The sequence below is a fragment of the Myxozyma melibiosi genome (genome assembly GCF_037950935.1).
Source record: "Myxozyma melibiosi strain Phaff 52-87 chromosome Unknown BZA70scaffold_1, whole genome shotgun sequence".
Classification (NCBI taxonomy): domain Eukaryota; kingdom Fungi; phylum Ascomycota; class Lipomycetes; order Lipomycetales; family Lipomycetaceae; genus Myxozyma; species Myxozyma melibiosi.
The window spans coordinates 2,321,051-2,340,038 of NW_027042915.1; the positions used below are offsets into that span (position 1 = coordinate 2,321,051).

General features: G+C 55.6%; 6 protein-coding genes across 6 annotated transcripts; 3 read left to right on the plus strand and 3 right to left on the minus strand.

Annotated features, from left to right (window-relative positions):
* Window positions 1–56: 56 nt before the first annotated feature.
* On the plus strand, window positions 57–2,625 carry BZA70DRAFT_272618 (atypical/ABC1/ABC1-C protein kinase). The gene is made up of 2 exons (XM_064911692.1): window positions 57–2,365; window positions 2,416–2,625. Exons 1-2 carry the CDS (start codon window positions 152–154, stop codon window positions 2,458–2,460), a joined length of 2,259 nt encoding a protein of 752 aa, XP_064771002.1. The 5' UTR covers window positions 57–151; the 3' UTR covers window positions 2,461–2,625.
* On the minus strand, window positions 2,425–6,550 carry BZA70DRAFT_31461 (P-loop containing nucleoside triphosphate hydrolase protein). The gene is made up of 2 exons (XM_064915020.1): window positions 3,045–6,550; window positions 2,425–2,982 (listed from the first exon to the last, which is right to left on the minus strand). Exons 1-2 carry the CDS (start codon window positions 6,324–6,326, stop codon window positions 2,743–2,745), a joined length of 3,522 nt encoding a protein of 1,173 aa, XP_064771003.1. The 5' UTR covers window positions 6,327–6,550; the 3' UTR covers window positions 2,425–2,742.
* Window positions 6,551–7,712: 1,162 nt separating this feature from the next.
* On the plus strand, window positions 7,713–10,256 carry BZA70DRAFT_272623 (P-loop containing nucleoside triphosphate hydrolase protein). Its single transcript, XM_064911693.1, has 2 exons — window positions 7,713–9,547; window positions 9,610–10,256. Exons 1-2 carry the CDS (start codon window positions 7,859–7,861, stop codon window positions 10,093–10,095), a joined length of 2,175 nt encoding a protein of 724 aa, XP_064771004.1. The 5' UTR covers window positions 7,713–7,858; the 3' UTR covers window positions 10,096–10,256.
* On the minus strand, window positions 10,257–11,901 carry BZA70DRAFT_272624 (uncharacterized protein). Its single transcript, XM_064911694.1, has one exon. It carries the CDS (start codon window positions 11,508–11,510, stop codon window positions 10,305–10,307), a length of 1,206 nt encoding a protein of 401 aa, XP_064771005.1. The 5' UTR covers window positions 11,511–11,901; the 3' UTR covers window positions 10,257–10,304.
* A 115-nt stretch (window positions 11,902–12,016) lies between these two features.
* On the plus strand, window positions 12,017–15,579 carry BZA70DRAFT_272627 (uncharacterized protein). The gene is made up of 3 exons (XM_064911695.1): window positions 12,017–12,498; window positions 12,613–12,627; window positions 12,717–15,579. Exons 1-3 carry the CDS (start codon window positions 12,250–12,252, stop codon window positions 15,294–15,296), a joined length of 2,844 nt encoding a protein of 947 aa, XP_064771006.1. The 5' UTR covers window positions 12,017–12,249; the 3' UTR covers window positions 15,297–15,579.
* Window positions 15,544–18,937, minus strand: BZA70DRAFT_31530 (uncharacterized protein). Its single transcript, XM_064915021.1, has 2 exons — window positions 17,998–18,937; window positions 15,544–17,941 (listed from the first exon to the last, which is right to left on the minus strand). The coding sequence occupies exons 1-2, from the start codon at window positions 18,788–18,790 to the stop codon at window positions 15,792–15,794; spliced, it is 2,943 nt and encodes a 980-aa protein (XP_064771007.1). The 5' UTR covers window positions 18,791–18,937; the 3' UTR covers window positions 15,544–15,791.
* Between the last annotated feature and the right edge of the window lie 51 nt (window positions 18,938–18,988).

The window sequence follows — 18,988 nt, forward strand, 5'->3', positions numbered from 1 at the left end:
GGTCATCCAGAAATCATAAATATGCGTGCGGCGGCCTTCGCTGATCGACAACGTCACTGCTATCAACCACTGATCCTCCTCACCGCCTCTCGTCGCGCCTTCTCGTTCGCCAGCACGTCTTTCTCTCTCCCGCCAACCGCAACAACCTGCAATGGCCCGTCTGTGCCGCCATCTTCTGCAGCCGATACTGGGATCTTCGCCGCCGCGCCTGCCGCTGACTGCGGTTTGCTCCTCCCTCGCCGGCTTGGGATCTGCACCTGCTCGTCAGCGGACGTTCTCGGTCGCGGCTGGACAGCTACACGCGCGGCGACAGGCTGCGCGGAAGGACACTAGTGGATGCTGTGTGATTGCTAGGAGTGTTATAGATGTCAGCAAACAGTCGGGTGCGTACAGCGCGTACAGCTCGGGATCAAGAAGATATAGTAGCACCTCACAATCAACGACCCCGATCTCAGGACGAACAAACACGCGATTCAAGCAGCTCGCTGGCGGGGCCTGTCTTGTCGCGCTCGGTTTATTTTTCCTACCCGACTCTATCAAATGCGATGAGGCAGCAGCTGTCCAAGAGTCATTCCCGACCCTCGAGCAGGTAGACGAGGATTCACGAGCGTACCAGACGCGCGAGGAGTACCTTCTCTCGATCTCGGAGGACATGGACGAGCAACAGCACGACAACAGTATCCCGCAAAACTCCTCCCTCCGCAAGATCTACACAGTCTTTGAGAGCATATACGACTCCATAGCCACCTGGGTCCGCTTCGCGCACCTGGTCTTGATCTTCCTTCCCGTCGCATTCACGTCCCCCGCGATTCTGTTTGGCTCGAAACTCAAAGACTCGGACACCGAGACGACCGGATCACTGTGGTGGTACCGACTACTGATCTACAGCATGGAGAGCGCAGGCCCGACGTTTATAAAACTGGGCCAGTGGGCCGCCAGTCGCACCGACATCTTCCCGCGCATGTTTTGCATCGAAATGTCAAAGCTGCACTCGAGCGTCAAAAAGCACTCGCTCTCCGTCACCATCGACGCGATCGAGGACGCCTTCCACGGCGCAAAGTTCCGCGACATCTTTGAGGAGTTTGAAGAGGAGCCGCTCGGCATCGGCGCCATCGCGCAGGTCTACAGAGCTAAACTGTCGCCGGATATATTGAAGAGCGTGCCGAATCCCAAGGATCGCGAGAATGCCTGGGTCGCGGTCAAAGTCCTACATCCGCATGTCGAGTCCCGCGTGCATCGGGACCTACGAATCATGGAGTTTTTCGCCTGGGTGCTCGACAAGATCCCGACGATCGAGTGGCTATCACTCCCGGGCGAGGTCGAGCAGTTTGGAACGATGATGAAGCTACAGATGGATCTCCGAATCGAGTCGACCAACCTCGCGATCTTCCAGCGCAACTTCAACAATCGGGAAAACATCCACTTCCCGGTCTCGTACTCTGCGATTCTACCCAACATGGACGCCAGACGCGTGCTCATCGAGGAGTACGTACCTGCCATCCCCATGGATCGGCTGCTAAGTCTGCCGTCCGACGGGCGTGGACAGGTCGAAGAGGAGATTGCAGACATGGGTCTGAACGCGTTCCTAAACATGCTTCTGATCGACAACTTTGTCCACGCCGATCTGCATCCGGGAAATATAATGGTGCGGTTCGTGAAGAAGCCGAAACTGCGAGAGTCTCTAATGCAGGCAAACCAAAAGTTCAACCAGCTCTTCAACCGCGATCTGTCATTCGACATCGAAGCCACAAACGCAATCACAAAGCGCCTGCTCGCGATCGACGACCCGGCTCAGTTCAGACACGTGCTCGAGGAACTCGACGAGGACGGGTACCGTCCGCAAGTCGTCTTTCTCGACGCCGGCCTCGTCACCGAACTCAACGCCGTCAACCGGCGAAATTTCTTGGACCTGTTTACGTCACTCGCGACGTTTGATGGTTACCGCGCGGGCGAGCTGATGATTGAGCGGTCGCGAACGCCGCAGACGGTCATCAACGGCGAAGTCTTTGCGCTGCGCATGCAACGCCTACTGCTAGGCGTCAAGAGCAAGACTTTCGCGCTCGGAAACATGAAGATCGGCGATATCCTGCAAGAAGTCCTGAGCATGATCCGCAATCACCACGTGCGCATGGAAAGCGACTTTGTCAACGTCGTGCTCTCGGTCCTCCTGCTCGAAGGCATCGGCCGCCAACTCGATCCGAACCTCGACATCTTCAAGAGCTCGCTGCCGATCCTGCGCAGACTCGGCGCGATCTCGGCCATGAGCGGAAATTCTGACCTGTTGTCCGGACAGTCGGTCTCGTCGATGGTTAAAGTCTGGGTCGCGCTTGAGGCGCGCGAGTTCGTCACGGCTTCGGCTTCTGATGTGAGTTGTGGTGTTTCTTTCTTGTGTGTTTCTCTGCTAACTTATCATAGATCAAACGGCTTGTCAAATACGACCTCCTATGTCCAAACGTGTAAAATACGCCTACACTATCTCCTCTCTGTTCTAGACTCTTGGATGTCAAGTTACTTAGAAGTGGTGCCAATCGCAGACGTCGGAGAATTTCTTTGCGCAGTCTATAATAGAAAATATAATCAAGGCTATATACAAAGAGATATAAAACAAAATAAACAAAGTAAAATGATAACAATAAATAAAGGGAAACCGGAGATATTCTATAATCAACACTCTCTCACACCTCGTCTTCTCTCGCCAACTTTTAGGTACTACCGTATCAGAACAACGTTCACCTCAGTTTCTTACAAAGTGTAATAATCTGCCGAATCCCGCAAGGTCTTATCAAAACTCTGGTTGGGAGGAGCGTCTCCGTACGAGTCGGACGACCTTGGTTGCCTTCTGTTGTACTCCCCCCGATCGGTCTCGGACTCGAACAAAAATATCAAGCCGCGGAGAGAGTTGCGGAGCAGTCTGGTTTCTTCCTCGGTCATGATGCGGCCTTCTTCGCCGTTGCAGAGTTCGTAGGAAAGGTATTGCATAAGCTGGTAGAGATTTATAAAGTCAGTGTTTGTTGAGGAGGATAATTAAAGAGAAAGGTACTTACGATATCGAGTCGGCGCTTCAGATCAAAGATTAGCGCGGGGGTGGAACCCGGTAAAAACAGGAATTTCAGCCAATCGTCGACAATCAAGACCTGTCCGTCGAGCTGCACCTTGTGCGCGAGAAGGATGTAAGGCAGGTACGAGATCACTGACACATCCCTCAGCGAAACCTGGGAGCCAGACGCCTGGGGCTTCACTTTTTCGCCAAACGTAACCAACGTGTTGAGTTTCAGCCTAGTCTCGGGCGTGACCGAGCCGCTGTAGCGACTGGAGATTCCAGAGGCGAAATTGATAGATCCCGGGTGGATGATGGCGTTGCTGTCGGACGCGGTCGTCAGCAATCGCGCGCCGTTCTGCACTGCGACGTTCGGGTACGTGGCCGCGTACGCCAGCACCTGGATCATCGCCGGGTTGTCAGAGTTTGAGTTGAGCGCCGGAATTCCGAGCAGGGTTTTATCGCGCTCCTTCGCGGGGACTCGGGGAATGATATTCCGGTCCTCGAGAATGACACAGAGCTGCTCGGACGTCGCCATCACTCTCCGCATCGTCGGCGCGTGGATCTTGTGCTGGTACAAGAACTTATCCGCCGCGATCGCGTTCTGTCTGTTCAGCCGGCGCCAGATCCGGAACGCGTTGACCATAACCATGTGATCCGACCGGGCACCGTCCGCCAGCTTCCGACGATCCTCGTGAATCGATTCGCGGTCGTCTTTGTTGTGGTTCATGAATATACGCGACTCGACCATCGTGGTCGCGAGAATGATCGCGGCGTCCACGCAGCGGAACAAGACTCCGAACAGCAGCACGCGCGCAATACTAGGGTCGAGTGGGAGGGCGGAGAAGAATCTGCCGGTGGGCGTGAGATCGCCGGCAGGCGTGAGAGCGTACATTCGCTTCAACGAGTCTATCGCCCCGCGCACCGCTTCCGGAGCTGGCGGCTCGATGACGTCCTTCAAGAAATTCTCAATCGAGTCTTTGCTGACTGTTTTGGCCTCGAGACAGATTTGCTGCAGATCAGAGCGCAGCATTTCGGGCGTCTCGTTCCTGGGCAGGACGGCCATGCGCTTCTTTGAAAAGACACCAAAGTAGACACCGTCGCTCACACGACCGGCACGACCGCTTCGCTGCATGATGTTGGCCCTGCTGGTCCAGTCGACGAGCAAAGAGGTGATGCGGGTCGCGTGGTTGTACTTCTTCTCGCGCACTTTTCCAGAGTCAATGACGTATCTCAGCTCGGGAATCGTGATCGAGGTCTCGGCGATGTTGGTCGCGAGAATGACCTTGCGGCAGCCCTCGGGAACTTCTTCAAACACAGACCTCTGCGCATCCGGAATACTCGAGTGGAGGGAATACAAACGCGCTCTATTTTGGTCACGGAACAGCATGGGCTCATTCTGGAGGATTTCCTTCTCGACCAATCTCATGTCGCTGAGACCAGGCAAGAAAACTAAGATCGAACCGCCCGGTTCGTTTTTCATGATTTTCGAAACCAGCCGGGCGATGAGCAAGGTGGGGACAAAGCTGTTGTCCTCCAACGGTTCCGCAAGCACCTGGTTTCCAAACCTGCCCACGGTTTCCCAATCGACAGACTTGGGCTCTTCCTCGACCAACTCAGAAATGATCGGCTCTCCGTTGTGATCCAACGGGACTTCGATATTCTTCTCTTTGCGGATGTAATGGTCGAATCGTTTGTCAGAAGCAGCCATGACAAACTGATAGTCCTTTGGTCCTAAATATTGCTCGACATCCTCGAGGTAATTCATCTTGACGGGGAACGTTCGGCCGGGGACCGAAATCGAAGGGCACGGGGTCCCGAGCTGCTCAAAGTATTTGGCAAACATGGATTGGTTGACTGTAGCACTCATAAGAATAAGCTTTGGCATCCGAATATCCGGATTGCCATTCCTCTTTTCCATCATGCGGCGCTTGAGGATAGCGAGCAAAAAGTCAGTCAGCATCGATCGCTCGTGCACTTCATCGATGATGATATGCGAGAGCTTGTTGAACACATCCAACCGTGAGTTTTGCAGCTGGCGAAGCAACACTCCGGTCGTCGCAAAGTTGATGCAACCTCCGAACGCCGCCGGAGACGAGTTGAAACGGACCATGTATCCGACAGAGTGTCCGATGCGATCAAGTCTCTCGGCCGCGACACGGTTTGCCACAGACGTGGCCGCGATTCGACGAGGCTGGGTGACCATGATGTTGCACTGGGTTCCGATACCGCGAGCGGTGTACTCGTCCAAGATGAGCTGGGGAACCTGGGTCGACTTTCCACTACCGGTGGCACCGACGACGATACAGACATCGTTGTTGTTGATCATCTCGAGAACTTCTTCTTTGTACTTATTAAGAGGCAGTTCGGCCCTGGAGTTCCGCATGCTTTCCGCTCGCGTGGATGTGTTGTATTCTTCCAGTCTTTTCTTTAGATACTCGTCCTTCTCCCGCAAATCCTTCTCGCTAAAATTGGCTGGCATAACGGCGTCGTCTCCTCTGTCTGCCAGATCATGCTGCATCTGATTCAAACTCTTGATATGAGGTTGAAGCAGATAAAGAAGCTCCTTGATTTCATTCGCCGTCGAACGCAAACATCCCAGCGTACTGCTATTGACACGCGCGGAGATGGGACTCGTCGGTTTCACGATCTGGCCATGTCCTCTCAGCAGGGCCTTCAAGAACGACTCCCACAGTTCGGGATCGCCGTTCTTGACAACGTAGGCAGCAATAAGATAGGCCGCATCTTCTGCGTCCTTGGCGGCGTGCATTCCTGTGACCTGTCCGACCAAGACTCGGTTGATGTAGACCTCACCGCCATGGAACTTGCCGGTTCTTTTCTTCGGGGTGTACTCGACCGCCTGTCCGTTTTGACCAGCCGCGAATTCGACAAACATCTGCGCGTTGGCGACACCGAGATGGTAGAGATCGTGCAGGTACACGGTCTCGCGGTTTTGTTTCTTGAAGCGGTCTTCAATCATGAGCTTGAAGGTCGAGCAGCAAGCAAGTTCGGCACGCTGAAGACTGGGCATCTTCACAGAGAGAGACAAGTCCTGCTCAGGCCAAGCAAGCGTCACGAGAAACTTGTTTTTCTCCACGTGACTCGACATTTGAGGAACCGAGCCGTATCGGAGACAGAGACTGAGAACGTCAAGCTTTGCTCTGCGATCCTTCAGGAGATAAGCCTCTGGAATATATTTGGGAACACAAGACCAGTTGCAGTATTTTCCACCAAGCAAAAGATCTGCCAGAGTGATGTTGGTGTACGAGCCACTGATGAGTCCTTTCATCAATTCATCTAACAATTGAGAAGTGGCGTCATCCTATCAAAGATAAAGCAAAACAGTTAGCTTCAGAATCCTGCTTGCGACAGGAAAAAAGAGATTGGACCGATCAGCAGACATACCTTTTTTACGAAGTTTCGATCCAGCTTGATAGTCAACGGAGTAAGTCTTAATTCTGGCGGAAACACCACTTTGAGCGACGCCGAGTTAATTCGTCCGCTGTTGGTTTTGTTGCATTCGACCTCAAAATCATAGCCGACAAAATCGCGCCAAAACGCTCTTGTGTCGGAAAACGGGCCAGGTCCGCTTATATTGAAGATATTGCGAGGGTAGTGGATTGGAAAGGGTAACTTGAGCTTTTTCAAGTAATTGTTGATCTGAAACATGATGTTGAGTTTTTCTGACCTCGATCGGCCCGGTGGTGGTGATTCAGGACCGAAATCAGCCTCGATAAATGCTCCCTTTTCACGAAACTCCTGCTCATCCTTTTCCTTCTTTATTGCCGCTTGTTCCGCCCGGTAGAGAATCGTTTTCTTTGGCTTTCGCGCGTAGTTTCGCCTCTGCTCCACCACCGGCGCTGTCGCCCTCTTGGTCCGAAGCGCACAAGCAGTCCCGAGCAGTCTCTCGGTATGGTACGCTCTTGCTCCAGAGTACGAAAGGGTATCCTTTTCGCCAATGACGTCCGTAATGGACGCATTCAGAAGCGTGCCGACCGACGTCGACGACGACTGCACATGCGGGATTCTTCGGACGTGAACATTCGGGCGAGCGTGCAATTGGGCACACCGCTGAGCGCGCACGCTGCGTAAAGACTAGATGAAGAACACATACACGTTAGTTTCGAACTTTGAGTAGGAATAGAAGGCATGAGATAGTAGGAAAAGAACATACCAAGTAACTATAACGCTGCATTTCTCACGTTCTTCGCCGCCAAAAAAACAGCCTCCACTGTCTTCTTATATCTAGAACAACACCACAGTATCTGAATCTACTCAATAAGCAGAAAAAGACCAAACCGATTTTTACAAACGAAACGAAGCAGGCTGAGACAGCGAACTTGCAGGTGGTTTGAGAAAAAAGGGCTTGTGGGTGGTTCTTTTTTGTTGCTGGGAAGATTTTCTCGGGAATAAAAGTTTTGGGTTTTTGGGAGTTTTGCGCGAACATATTCAAGGGAGGGTAACAGTGTTAGTGATTGATTATGTAATAAGATAAGTAGAGATGTGCAGTTGCTGCACAGATAGCGGGTATTTTCTGTTTCTAATAGGATATATTTAGTCAGAATAAGTAACAAAAGAGCACTGATACTCTACACTGAACAGCAGACAAAGACAGACGAGATCGAGGCGGATAGTATTACTAATCCCTTACACACCCGTACTCTCCCCCCCACAACAGCTGGCACACCGCTCAGAAGGGAAAGTGAAGAAAAAAAAATTGATCTCAGCCTTTGGGAAGCAAAGCAAGCAAAGCACAGCATTCAGCTCGATTTGCACCATCTTCTCTCCTCCTGAATCCCGATTCTATCCCGACTATCTGCAATGTCGAACGAGCAGAACGTGCCCAAGTCCTGGGAACAGGCGTCTCAGGACGACTACAACCAGCTGCCGCAGCAGACAAGCAACCTCAACATCAGCGCGCCACCAAACGGAGCTGCGGGCTACGACGGCCAGCAGCAGCAGCAGCAGCAGCAGCAGCCTTACTATCAGTACAATGCAAACAACTACTACAACTACAACGGCCAGTACGCCGCGCAGCCTCCCCAGGGCGGCTACTACCAGCAGCCCCAGCAGCCCCAGCAGCCGTACCAGCAGGGTGGCTACCAGGGTGGATACAACCAACCCCGATACCAAGGCCAGCAGTATCAGAACAATGGCGGCAGATCCAACAACAACAGCACCAGCACCCCCAGTACCGGCGGCAACAACTGGCGGCAGGGCGCCTCTGGCCTGTCGGCCGCTGCTTCTGACTTTAGACCGAGCTTCGTGCCGCGGCAGGTTCAGCAGCAGGCGGCTGCTGCTGTCCCTACCGTGCCCCTGAGCCAACGGGCGACCACGAGCGCCAACGGCACAAAGGTCTTGAAGATCGGCGGCGACAAGCCCAAGGTCACCGAGACTGCGGGTGGTGCCAAGGTGCTCACGATTGGTGGCTCGTCTGATCCCAAGCCTGAGCCGGCTGCTGCGAAGGAGGCTGCTCCGAAGGAGACCGTTGCGAAGGAGGCTGTGAAGGAGGCCGCTCCGAAGGCCGAGACTGCTGCTCCTGCTGCTGCTCCTGCCGAGGCCGCTCCCGCCAAAGAGGCCACTCCCAAGGCTGCTAAGGAAGCCAGCACAGATAAGGAAGAGAAGGAGAAGGATCTGCGCGCGATCGAGGTTGTGGACGACTCGCACAAGATCGACGACGAGACGATTGAGGATCTGTACGGCAAAGAGCATCTGTCAATCATCTTCATGGGCCACGTTGACGCGGGCAAGTCGACTATGGGCGGCAACCTGCTGTTTTTGACCGGCACTGTTGACAAGCGTACGATGGAGAAGTTTGAGAAGGAGGCCAAGGACGCTGGACGTGAGAGTTGGTACCTGTCGTGGGTGCTCGACTTGACCAAGGAAGAGCGATCGAAGGGCAAGACTGTGGAGGTCGGCCGCGGATACTTTGAGACCGAGAAGCGGCGATATACGATTCTGGACGCACCCGGACACAAGACGTATGTGCCGAGCATGATTGGAGGAGCGTCGCAGGCGGATGTTGGTATTCTGGTGATCTCTGCGCGTAAGGGCGAGTACGAGACCGGATTCGAGCGCGGTGGACAGACGCGAGAGCACGCGGTGCTGGCGAAGAACCAGGGCGTGAACAAGCTGATTATCGCGGTCAACAAGATGGACGACCCGACGGTGGGGTGGTCGAAGGAGAGATACGACGAGTGTACGGGCAAGCTGGCGGTGTACTTGCGATCGCTTGGGTTCAAGCCGAAGGAGGACGTGATTTTCATGCCGGTGTCTGCGTACTCGGGCGCGAACCTGAAGGACCGGGTGTCGAAGGAGCAGTGCCCGTGGTACGACGGGCCGTCGCTTTTGGAGTACCTGGACAACATGCCGATGTCTGAGCGTAAGGTCAACGCGCCGTTTATGATGCCGATTGGTTCAAAGTACAGAGATTTGGGAACGATGGTCGAGGGAAAGATTGAGTCTGGACATGCTAAGCGCGGCTCGCAGCTTTTGCTGATGCCTAATAAGGTAAGAATTTACAAAGATGTTTACAAAGAGAGGAGAGGAAGCGAGAGCTAACATAATTATAGGTGCCTGTTGAGGTGTTGACGATCTACAACGAGACCGAGAACGAGGCGTCGACGGCAGTGTGCGGAGAGCAAGTGAAGCTTCGTTTGAAGGGCGTCGAAGAAGAAGACGTGCAGGTTGGATTTGTGCTTTCGAGCGTGGACCACCCTGTGCACACTGTGACTGCGTTTGAGGCGCAGATTGCAATCATCGAGCTCAAGTCGATTCTGTCTGCCGGCTTCACGTGCGTGATCCATGTGCACACTGCGGTGGAGGAAGTGACGTTTGCGGCGCTGCTGCACAAGCTTGAGAAGGGCACGAACCGAAAGTCGCGCAAGCCGCCTGCGTTTGCGACGCGGGGCATGAAGATCATTGCGCGGCTTGAGGTCGTGAGCACGACGGGATTCTGTATCGAGAAGTTTGATGATTACCCGCAGCTTGGACGGTTCACGCTGCGTGACCAGGGAAATACGATTGCGATTGGAAAGGTTACCAAGTTGTTGAATTAGGTGGGGAAGTGTATGGGGTGGTTGTGAGAGTGGTGGAGGGGAGAAAAGGAGACAGACAGAAAGATGGTTGCGAGGTTTATAGTTTAAATACGCATCGATTATTTTCTTATGTGTCAACGGTGTGGATGTATATGCGAATACAACAATGAATGTTTATAAGATGGTTAATCCAAGTAAATGCATTGAGATCTGCTCCTTAATCAGACTTTTCAAGAAGTTAGGAGCTGGACGACAGTTTTGGCCTGATACCATGGAATGTATTTATACAGAGCGCCATGGGTAGTAAGCCTGCCATGTAGTGCACTAGTAGGCACGAAAGAGACAGAGACCTGGGCAGGATCTCGTCCGACGTCAGCAAATGCCTGCCGAAGTTCGTTGGATTTAATGTACTCGACGACGGCGTCGAAGCGGGGCTTGACGTTTGCGGCGTTGGATCGGTCGATGAGTTTGTTGACGGCGATAATGAGTCGTGAGACGGAAGGGAGGCGGAGTAAGCTGCGGAGGCGGAATCTGGTGTCGTCGTCGAAGCGGCATGGGTCAGAGGGGGAGATGGTGGCGGGGTCGGGGGTGGAGTCGGAGTTGGATGATGGAGGGGCTGCGTCGACGAAGAGGATGACGACGCGGTCTTTGTAAGGTAGGGAAGAGATGTCGCGGGCGGGATCAGCGCACGCGGAGGGGAGGAGGACAAAGAGATTGCGGGAATCGTCGTCCGGAGCGAAGAAGACGCGACGGGGTTTAGATGCTGAGGAAGGGCGTAGGTGGGCGCGGCGGAGGGAAGAGGGTTTCGCCCATCTGTTTAGACGGAAGGAGCGGTCGCGGCGGATGTAGTCGAGCATGTCAAAGATGCTGTCGCCGGAACCGAGAGGCGCGTCGAGTTTCGAGATGTAATTGCAGTCAGAGTAGAGGATGGGTGGGCGCGGGAAGGCGCCGTCGGCGTCTTCTTCGTCGGAGGAGAGGTTGGCTGAGGAAGAGGACGGCGGGGACGGACGGACGGGGTAGAATTCTTTGAGGAAGAGGAGGTCGGCGATGAAGGTCCACTTTCCGGAGCCTTTGTTGCCGATGACGTAGAGAGCGGTCCATGATTCAGGACGAGCGATGGGGGTGGTGGGAGATGCGTATTGAGATTGAGATTGAGATTTGGGAAGAGGATCGCCGGAGTGGGAGGAGTAGGAGGTGGTGGAGACGCCGGGGGCGTTTCCTTGGAGGAGTTGAGAGATTGAGTAGTCGTCGGGGGTTGGAGAGGGGGGAGGAGGATATTCGAGGATCTGGACGGAAGCCGAGGGGTCGAGGAGGCGGGCGGAGGGGGCGAGGGGGAGGAGGTTGTAGTCGAGGAGGTCGACGCGCTGGAGAAGGCGCTCGTTGTGGATGACGGGGGGGCCGAGGCCTCTTGCTCTGGGGAGGCGGATGAGGGCCATGGAGATAGTGAGTAGTTGAGTATTTGAGAAGTTGAGAAGATGAGATGGCGATAGTAGGGATGGTTGGGAGGATAGGAACCCTAATGGTAGGAGGCGCGGGAAGAGCAGGTAGAAGAGATGTGATGGGTATAGAAGATGGGAATAAGTAGAAACAGAATACAATACAATACAATATAATACGATTACTCTTGAATACAATAAATACAATAATACACAATACAATACATACAAACAGCAGTAACAGCACAGCAGAGAACAGCCGGAACACGGAGCCGACGCCGGCAAAAGAGCGTCGGGTTAGGCTTCGGATTAGGGTTTTACCAAAGGAGAGGCCGAGAAAAGTGAAAAGTGGGGAAGAGAAGAAGAAGAGAAGAAGAAGAGAAGAAGAAGAAGAGGAGAGATATGGGGATATAGAATAAGCAGAGTATTTAACAGCATATAACAACAGCATATAACAACACTTACAACAACAACAACCTCTCTGCCCAAACAGAGGCTAATCCCGAACCCGCCGGTCCCACGTTTAGCCGTTCCGTAGTCACATGACCGGATCAGCTCCGTTCTGGTGCTTCTCCACGCAACCGCTCCCGAGCTCGTTGCCTCCCCACCGAGTTTTCTCTTTCTTCCTTCTTTCTCTTGATATCTTCTTGTATCTTCTTATATCTTGCTATATCCTCCTATATCTCCTTCATCTCCTCATCTTCACCCCGCTCAGGCCTCCGTGCCGGCCTTCCTCCCAATGACCATCTCGGCTTCCTCCCCGGCAGTGGATCCTGCCTCCGTCGCCTCTCCAAAGCCATCCTCGAATCCCACCTCAACAACAACAACAACCTCCTCCGCTCCTCCTTCCTCAATCCCTCTTCATTCTCACCAACCTGACTCCTCTTCTACTCCCTCCAATTCCCATCACCTCCCGCTCTCCGTCTCAACAACCGACTCCGTTGCCCATCCTCGCAAACGGTCAAAAGTCTCTCGAGCCTGCGATGAGGTATGTCTCCATATACTCCTTCTTTCCCCCCTTCTTCTCTTTCTTCTTCTTCTCTATACACACTTTTTGTCCTATTCTCTCTCTTTTTCTCCATCTAACTAACTCTCTATTTAGTGCCGACGCAAAAAAGCAAGTCCTCTCCTCTTCTCTCCATCTCTCTTCACCTCTCTCCTCACCTTCCTCACCTCACCTCTCTCTCTCCATACTAACCTCCCCAGATCCGCTGCGACGCAACCCTCGACGGCGGCCCCGAGCAATGCTCCTCCTGCCGCCGCGTCGGCGAAAAATGCTCCTTCTCTCGCATACCCATGAAACGCGGGCCCAGCAAAGGCTACATCAAAGAACTCGAAGACCGTCTCAACTCTCTCGAAAACTCCTTCGGCGTCGACGGCTCCCCCGCTACCCGTCGCAGCAGCGCCGTCTCCGTCGACGTCCGCGCTTACCCCACCGACTCTTCCGCTGCCTCCTCCGCAAACCCCTCCAACGGCCACAAAAACAGCATAAGCAGCACCGGCTCCAATACCTACCCTGCCGACTCCCCAAACTCGCAGTACTCCGGCTCCTTCACCTACGCCTACGGTTCTCCCAGCACCGTCATCGGAGACCAATCCGCCCGGCCCCGCACTGACTCCGCCCACTCCTTGCACTCCCTTCCCCCTCCTGCGGCCGCCGCTGCTAATCCCCCCCACCAGCAGCAGGTCCTCCTCAACTCCCCCACCCTCTCTCTCTCTCTGCCCGGCCAGCGCAAGCGCGCCTTCTCAAGCACTATGGAGTACTCAAACGACCGCGCCCGCCAGCAGCAGCCTTCTCCCATGGCTCCCATCCGCCAGCAGTCTCTCAGCTCTGGCATGGGCAGCGCCGCCGCCGGCACCGGCGGTCTCCTCCCCGAGCGTCTGCCTTCAATCGACAGTCTGAGGTCAAGCACAAACACAAACCAATTGCCCCCGCTGCAGTCATCTACCCATGCCGAATCTGTCTATATGGCTCCTCCTAATGGCTCAACCCATCTCTGGAAACCATCCTACGGCGGCAGCAGGCTTCCTGCCCACCGCCCTGCCGACGACGAAAATAGTCCCCGCACTCCCCAACCGCCCAACGGATTCTCTCGTCATAATCAGCAGCTCTTGCAGCAGCAGCAGCAGCAGCCATTCGCGGCTCCGGCCCCGGCCCCGGCTCCGCAGCAGCTGCAGCCCTTCCCGCGCCAGCTCCACCGACATTCCATCGGCACCGGCATGATGGGCTCCTACGACCCTGTCATGTCATCCTCAGCCGGTCATACTCCAACCGACTCTCTAAGCAGGCGGGGTTCAGTAGACTCTGGGTTTACATTCAGCTGGGACGACGACGTCATCGACGCCTACTACTCACACATTCATCCCATCCTGCCCATCCTTGCCCAATCGCGCTCCAAGCTACGGTCGCGTCTGGTTGCGTCAACAGTTCCCGCCCGCAACGCTTGTCTTTCTGCACTCTATGCTCTTGTGCGCGGCATGATTTTCCGCAAACGCAGCGACGATGATCTGCAGACGGCAGTCAAATGGGTCAACGAGGCAATCACCAGCCCCGGCCGGCTTTCGTTCGTGTCCTCGCTGCTCATCGTCCAGACAATGATCCTCCTCGCGCTCGAAACCGTAAACCATGGCCCCGCCGCGCTCGGCGACCACATGCGCTCGTCATCGTACTGGCTCGGTACCGCCGTCGGCATGGCATACTCTCTCCGCCTCAACTCCCTGAGCACATCCACCCCCGGCGGCGTCGACGACAGCGACCTCGATTCCGACGCGCGCTCGGGCCGTCGCACGTTTGTCGTGCTCTACATCCTCGACCGCTGGACGTCGGTCTCGCTCTCGCAGCCAATGATGATCTCCGACGACGCGCTCGTGCTCCGCTCTGAAGACTTGCTCAGCCTCACCCCCGTCTCCTACCACCTCGTGCGCTTCTCGACCGCGCTCGGCCACGTCATTGGCGCGTGCTCGCATTTCGAAGAAGACGCGGTGCCGGACGCGCGGCATCATCATATCGCGACCTTGCTCCGCGGCGAGCTCGAGCGCGTGCGCGAGTCCGTCGACGACCTATGGGAGTCAAAACCGATCCTCGAAGTCACATACTGGCATATCCGACTCCTCACCCTCCGTCTGCTGCAGAACCCGGACCCGCAAGTCCTACTTGGTCCCGCAGTCCGCATCGTGAGGTGCATCGTACCCCAGCTCCTCGGTCGTCACCAGCAAAACGGCAGCGGCGGCGCTTCCTCCACTGGCGCAGCTGCCGCCGCAGACTCCAAGTCGCAGCAGCAATCAATGGCCCCGTTCGGCCACCACTTCCTCGCGCTCGCGACCGAGACCTTGCTCGACCTGACCGACATCAGCGAGACCTGCGACGAAGCCTGGCGCTCGTTAAACTCCCTTCTCGACTCGCTCATCCCGTCCCCTACCTCCGCGCCACCGACTTCCGCCGAAAACACCGACGGCGGCGGCGATCACCATTATAACGAGACATGGGAAGCTTGTGTGCGGATGGCGATTGAAAACAAAAAGTCGCGGACGGCGCGGAATTCAATCTCAGGCGCGTCCGTCGGCCCGGCCACGATTGCAAACAAACCCGCCAGCGCCTCCCAACCACAATCCGGCGGCGGCGCAGGCAGCAGTAGCGCCGGCGGACCTCCTGGTCTGTCGTCTGGATTAGAGAGGTTAGCCTCGATAGCGGTAGGCGAGAGCACGAGTAGCGGGAGTAGGAATCTACTTGCGGTCGAGACGTCGCGGTTGCGGAGTGTAGGATATTTATGGGTTTTGGCTTTATGATGATGCTGTGTGGTGGTTGTTGTATGAATGTACCAGTATGTTTTGGATGTTTCGAAAAAAGGAGATTTGTTTGCCGCGTTGGTTTGTAATGTTGCGCGGGAGTAAGTTATTTAATGCTTGTAGTTTGTTGTTTTATTTGTAGTTATCTTGTCATTTACCTTCTCTCTTATTGCAGAAGGCCAAAAGAATGTTTTTGTCATCTAATTCACATATTTCTTCGTTTTAATCCTGTTTTGTGCGTTGTGTTGTGGTGAGTGGGAGATGCCTACAGTAATTGTTGTATATACCGAAATGAACTAAAAATGACATTGCGCATCTAATGAAAAAAGACCGTGTGTGGATGAAACTTGTGAGAAAAACTAATGAATACAAACGACAGAAACTCCGCAAAACCAATGATTTTACAACAAAAAACGAAAAATATGCCCGACCCAATTTCCACCCTATCTCCATCTGATGTTGAGTCAAAAAATGTTGAGTCAAAAAAAAAGGGACTCAACACCAGATGATGATCCTCAAAACATACAACGCCGCCCTGACAACAGACCGCAGGACGCGCAGGACCATGACAACCCCCCACACCATCCACAGCACCCCCGTGACCGCCTTATCAAGCACCACAAACCCAACCTGCTTGAGCTCGTTCTTCATATACGCGCGCCGGCGCGAACTCGCGCCTTCCTTTTCGACGTACTCGAGTTCCTCGCCCAGCCGGCGCACTTGCAGGCTCAGCGTCGTGTTGATCTCCGCCGAGAGCCGGTCCGAGGCCGAGATTGCAAAGTCGAACCGTGAGCGGAACGAGGTCGAGAACGCGGAGGTTAGCGCGTCGGCCCGGGACGAGAGGGTTGATAAGGCGGCTTTGCTCGCGGTTAGCGTCACGTCTTTGAAGTGCGAGGTTACTGTTTCAAACGAGTTTCTCAGCGCGGGAATCGATTCGCTGTCGTCCTCGTCGTCGTCGTCCACCGCTGCAGAGTCTTCCTCGCGTTTACCCTCGCTCGACTTGCCAACAGCACTAGTATCAGCCAACCGGCTGATCGACCGCTGATACACAGTACACACAACCGCCGCCCGTCTGCCCTGCACCGCAAACTGCGCATCAAGCCACCGCAGCTCCTGCACCAGCTCCGCCAACCCCGCCCGCGCGCCCTCCGCCCGCGATGACAGCGCAGGCGTCGACGCGCCGCCGTCGGCTGATGTCTCACCTGCTGGGTCTTCGACGTCGCTTTCCGGACGGATCCGGGTGAGCGGGTGTAAGTCGTTTCCGCTGGCAGGCGAGAGAAGCGGCGTGGATACGGTGGCCGTCGAGCCGTGCGCGGGGGAAAACACGACTTTGGAAACATTAGAGTCCCTGTACTGCGGCGACAAAAGCTTCTGGTCTTGCCGGCCGTTGGTGCTTCGAGTTGTACTGTTTGATAAGCTCAGGTCGGCGGTCGTCGACGAGCTCGACCGCGAGTGTGAGCGATGAAACGACCGCGGCCGACGAGATGGCGATTTCGACTTCTTGCTCTTCCTGATCGACACCCCGCCGTCAGAAACATGACCGCTACTTCCTCCTGCTCCTCCCGCCGACGAAAGCCCCAAACTCGGCACCGCAAGCAACCCATCCGGACTAACCAGCGGCTCCGCGCTCACGGGCGTAGTCTTCTTCGATCCCGGCGATCCCGGCCGCGACTTCACCGGCGACGCAGACCGCGATCCCGAAGGTGAAAACTGGCCGGCTTCGGACGCGCGCCGGCGGCCGCGCCGGTGGAGACGGTGGTGGTGATGGCCTTTTCGGAAGCCGAGCTTGCGATTTGTCGACGACGCGCCGGACGAGTGCACTGCTTCTTCAAATACGGCGTCCGAGACCGCGCCTTCTGAGTACGCCTGAGATGATGCGTCGTCACTGTCGGTGTCGGAGGACGTGTAAGATTCACCCGACGACGACTCGTACGAATCATACGCCTCGTCGTCCTCATCTTCCTCGTTCGCGACCCGGCGTCGTCTCGCTCCTTTCTCCATCTGGCTGGCAGCTGCCTTCATCTGCCGTTTCGTCAACTGGTACTCAATCTCGCGAGTGAGTCCGAAATCAGGCAAGATCTTGACGACCCGCCTACGAGACGCGCCGTCGTGCCGATGATGCCGGTGTCGTCGAAGTCGGCCATGTAGTCTTCCTCCTTTTGCGTCTTCGTCCGACTCCTCGTCGCCAGACAGATCAGAGCCGGAGTACTCCTCGTCTTCGGCAGTGTCAGACCGCTTGTGTCCGTGACGCCGCGCGTCCTCGTCTCGGAGCATCGGCTCGTACAGCAGTCTATTACTGCGGTCTCTCATCAGCGTCCGGTTCCGTTCCCGCCATCCCCAGTCGGCAAACATCTCGTTCACGTCAACCTCCCAGATAATCGGCCGCGCAGGGTTACTGTTATACGCCGTCGACGCCGGCGTCACGATCGCGACCGGTTGCATGTCGAGCGAGTGGTTAAGCGCTTTGCGCACGAGTCGGTTCCGGATGATTTGCAGCGGGTTGTAGACTCCGTCGACGCCGCGGTGGTTCACGAGCGCAGAGTGGTGTTGTGCCACTTGGCTTTGTGAGATGTAGGCTGCGTGTAGTTCGAGCCAGGTCTTGGTCTTCAGTACTCGTCGCTCGGTGGCAGGCGAGGGTTCAATAGCTGCTTCTGTTAGCGTCTTTTTAGTTGGAGTAGGAAGAGTGATAAGAGAAACTCACAGTCACTTTGGTCCAAAGCAATTTTCTGTCTCTTTTTCGCACTCGAGCTAGAAACGGCTCGAGAGTCACGTAGATGAATCACCAGATTCGCTACCCGCGCAACATCGGCATCCGAGATCTCGATATTCATTCGGCCTTTACTCGTCGTCTGCGTCGTCGGCGTCGGCGACAATTGTACCTGCCGTCGCGTAGTCCGATTGCGCCGGGGCAGTTTCGCTGGCTCGCCTTCGTCGTCTCCTGCTGGGTTGTCGAGGGAATTCAGAGAGATCTTGGATGTGTTTGCGCTCTTGCTGCGGAGGTGGCCGTTGCTGCTACTCGCGCTGCTACTCGTAGATCCGCTCGCGCCGCTTCCAAACGACGAGCCAGACGCGTTCGTGAGCACGACCGTCGGCCGCTCTGGCTGCTGCTGGTGCTGGGATGCGGAATGTGCGCTGGGCGAGTAGAACTGCATGCCGGTCAAGAAAGATTTCGCGTTTGTATCGTAATGCCTTGTGCGCGCTGCCGCGGCCGCCGAGGTTCCCGACGCAGGCCATATTTGTCCCTGGCTCGCGCTGCCGGACGAGGACGTCGACGACGGCGAGAGGGTCGAGTACTGGTACTGCGAGCTGGACGAGGTGGCCGTGGCCTGCAGCGAGAGCAGATCCAGCGCCTCTGCGTCGTCGGCCTCGGACCCGCTCAGCGCCGCGACAGAGGACCGCCTGCGTGCGGGCGGGAGCGAGTCTTGCATCGTGGACGAGCGCTGCTGTAAGGGCGGCACACGGCGGCCGCGCTGGGACGGGCGCAGGGTTGCCATGATCACAGACGCGCGGGCTCCCTCTTCTTCGGCAGCTGGGGAGAAGAAGCAGCCGGGTGTGAGAGGGAGATCCGGTGGAGGGTAGAAGGAAGAGGAGGAGGAGGAGTGGAGTTGGTGGTGAGGAGGAGGAGCCGGCGGGTATTTGATCTCGATTTTGGAGAGCTCGAGCGTTCAGGATATGCCGCAAGGTGTTTAACT

Bases quoted from the DNA above. Each gene is read 5' to 3' on its own strand.
- BZA70DRAFT_31530 (XM_064915021.1), bottom strand. From the start codon at position 18,790: ATGGCAACCCTGCGCCCGTCCCAGCGCGGCCGCCGTGTGCCGCCCTTA. The intron at 17,942-17,997 runs GTGAGTTTCTCT...TAACAGAAGCAG, and splicing joins TGCTTTGGACCAAAGTGACT to CTATTGAACCCTCGCCTGCC.
- BZA70DRAFT_272627 (XM_064911695.1), top strand. From the start codon at position 12,250: ATGACCATCTCGGCTTCCTCCCCGGCAGTGGATCCTGCCTCCGTCGCC.
- BZA70DRAFT_31461 (XM_064915020.1), bottom strand. From the start codon at position 6,326: ATGAAAGGACTCATCAGTGGCTCGTACACCAACATCACTCTGGCAGAT. The intron at 2,983-3,044 runs GTAAGTACCTTT...AATCTCTACCAG, and splicing joins TGAAGCGCCGACTCGATATC to CTTATGCAATACCTTTCCTA.
- BZA70DRAFT_272623 (XM_064911693.1), top strand. From the start codon at position 7,859: ATGTCGAACGAGCAGAACGTGCCCAAGTCCTGGGAACAGGCGTCTCAG. The intron at 9,548-9,609 runs GTAAGAATTTAC...ACATAATTATAG, and splicing joins TTTTGCTGATGCCTAATAAG to GTGCCTGTTGAGGTGTTGAC.
- BZA70DRAFT_272618 (XM_064911692.1), top strand. From the start codon at position 152: ATGGCCCGTCTGTGCCGCCATCTTCTGCAGCCGATACTGGGATCTTCG. The intron at 2,366-2,415 runs GTGAGTTGTGGT...AACTTATCATAG, and splicing joins TCACGGCTTCGGCTTCTGAT to ATCAAACGGCTTGTCAAATA.
- BZA70DRAFT_272624 (XM_064911694.1), bottom strand. From the start codon at position 11,510: ATGGCCCTCATCCGCCTCCCCAGAGCAAGAGGCCTCGGCCCCCCCGTC.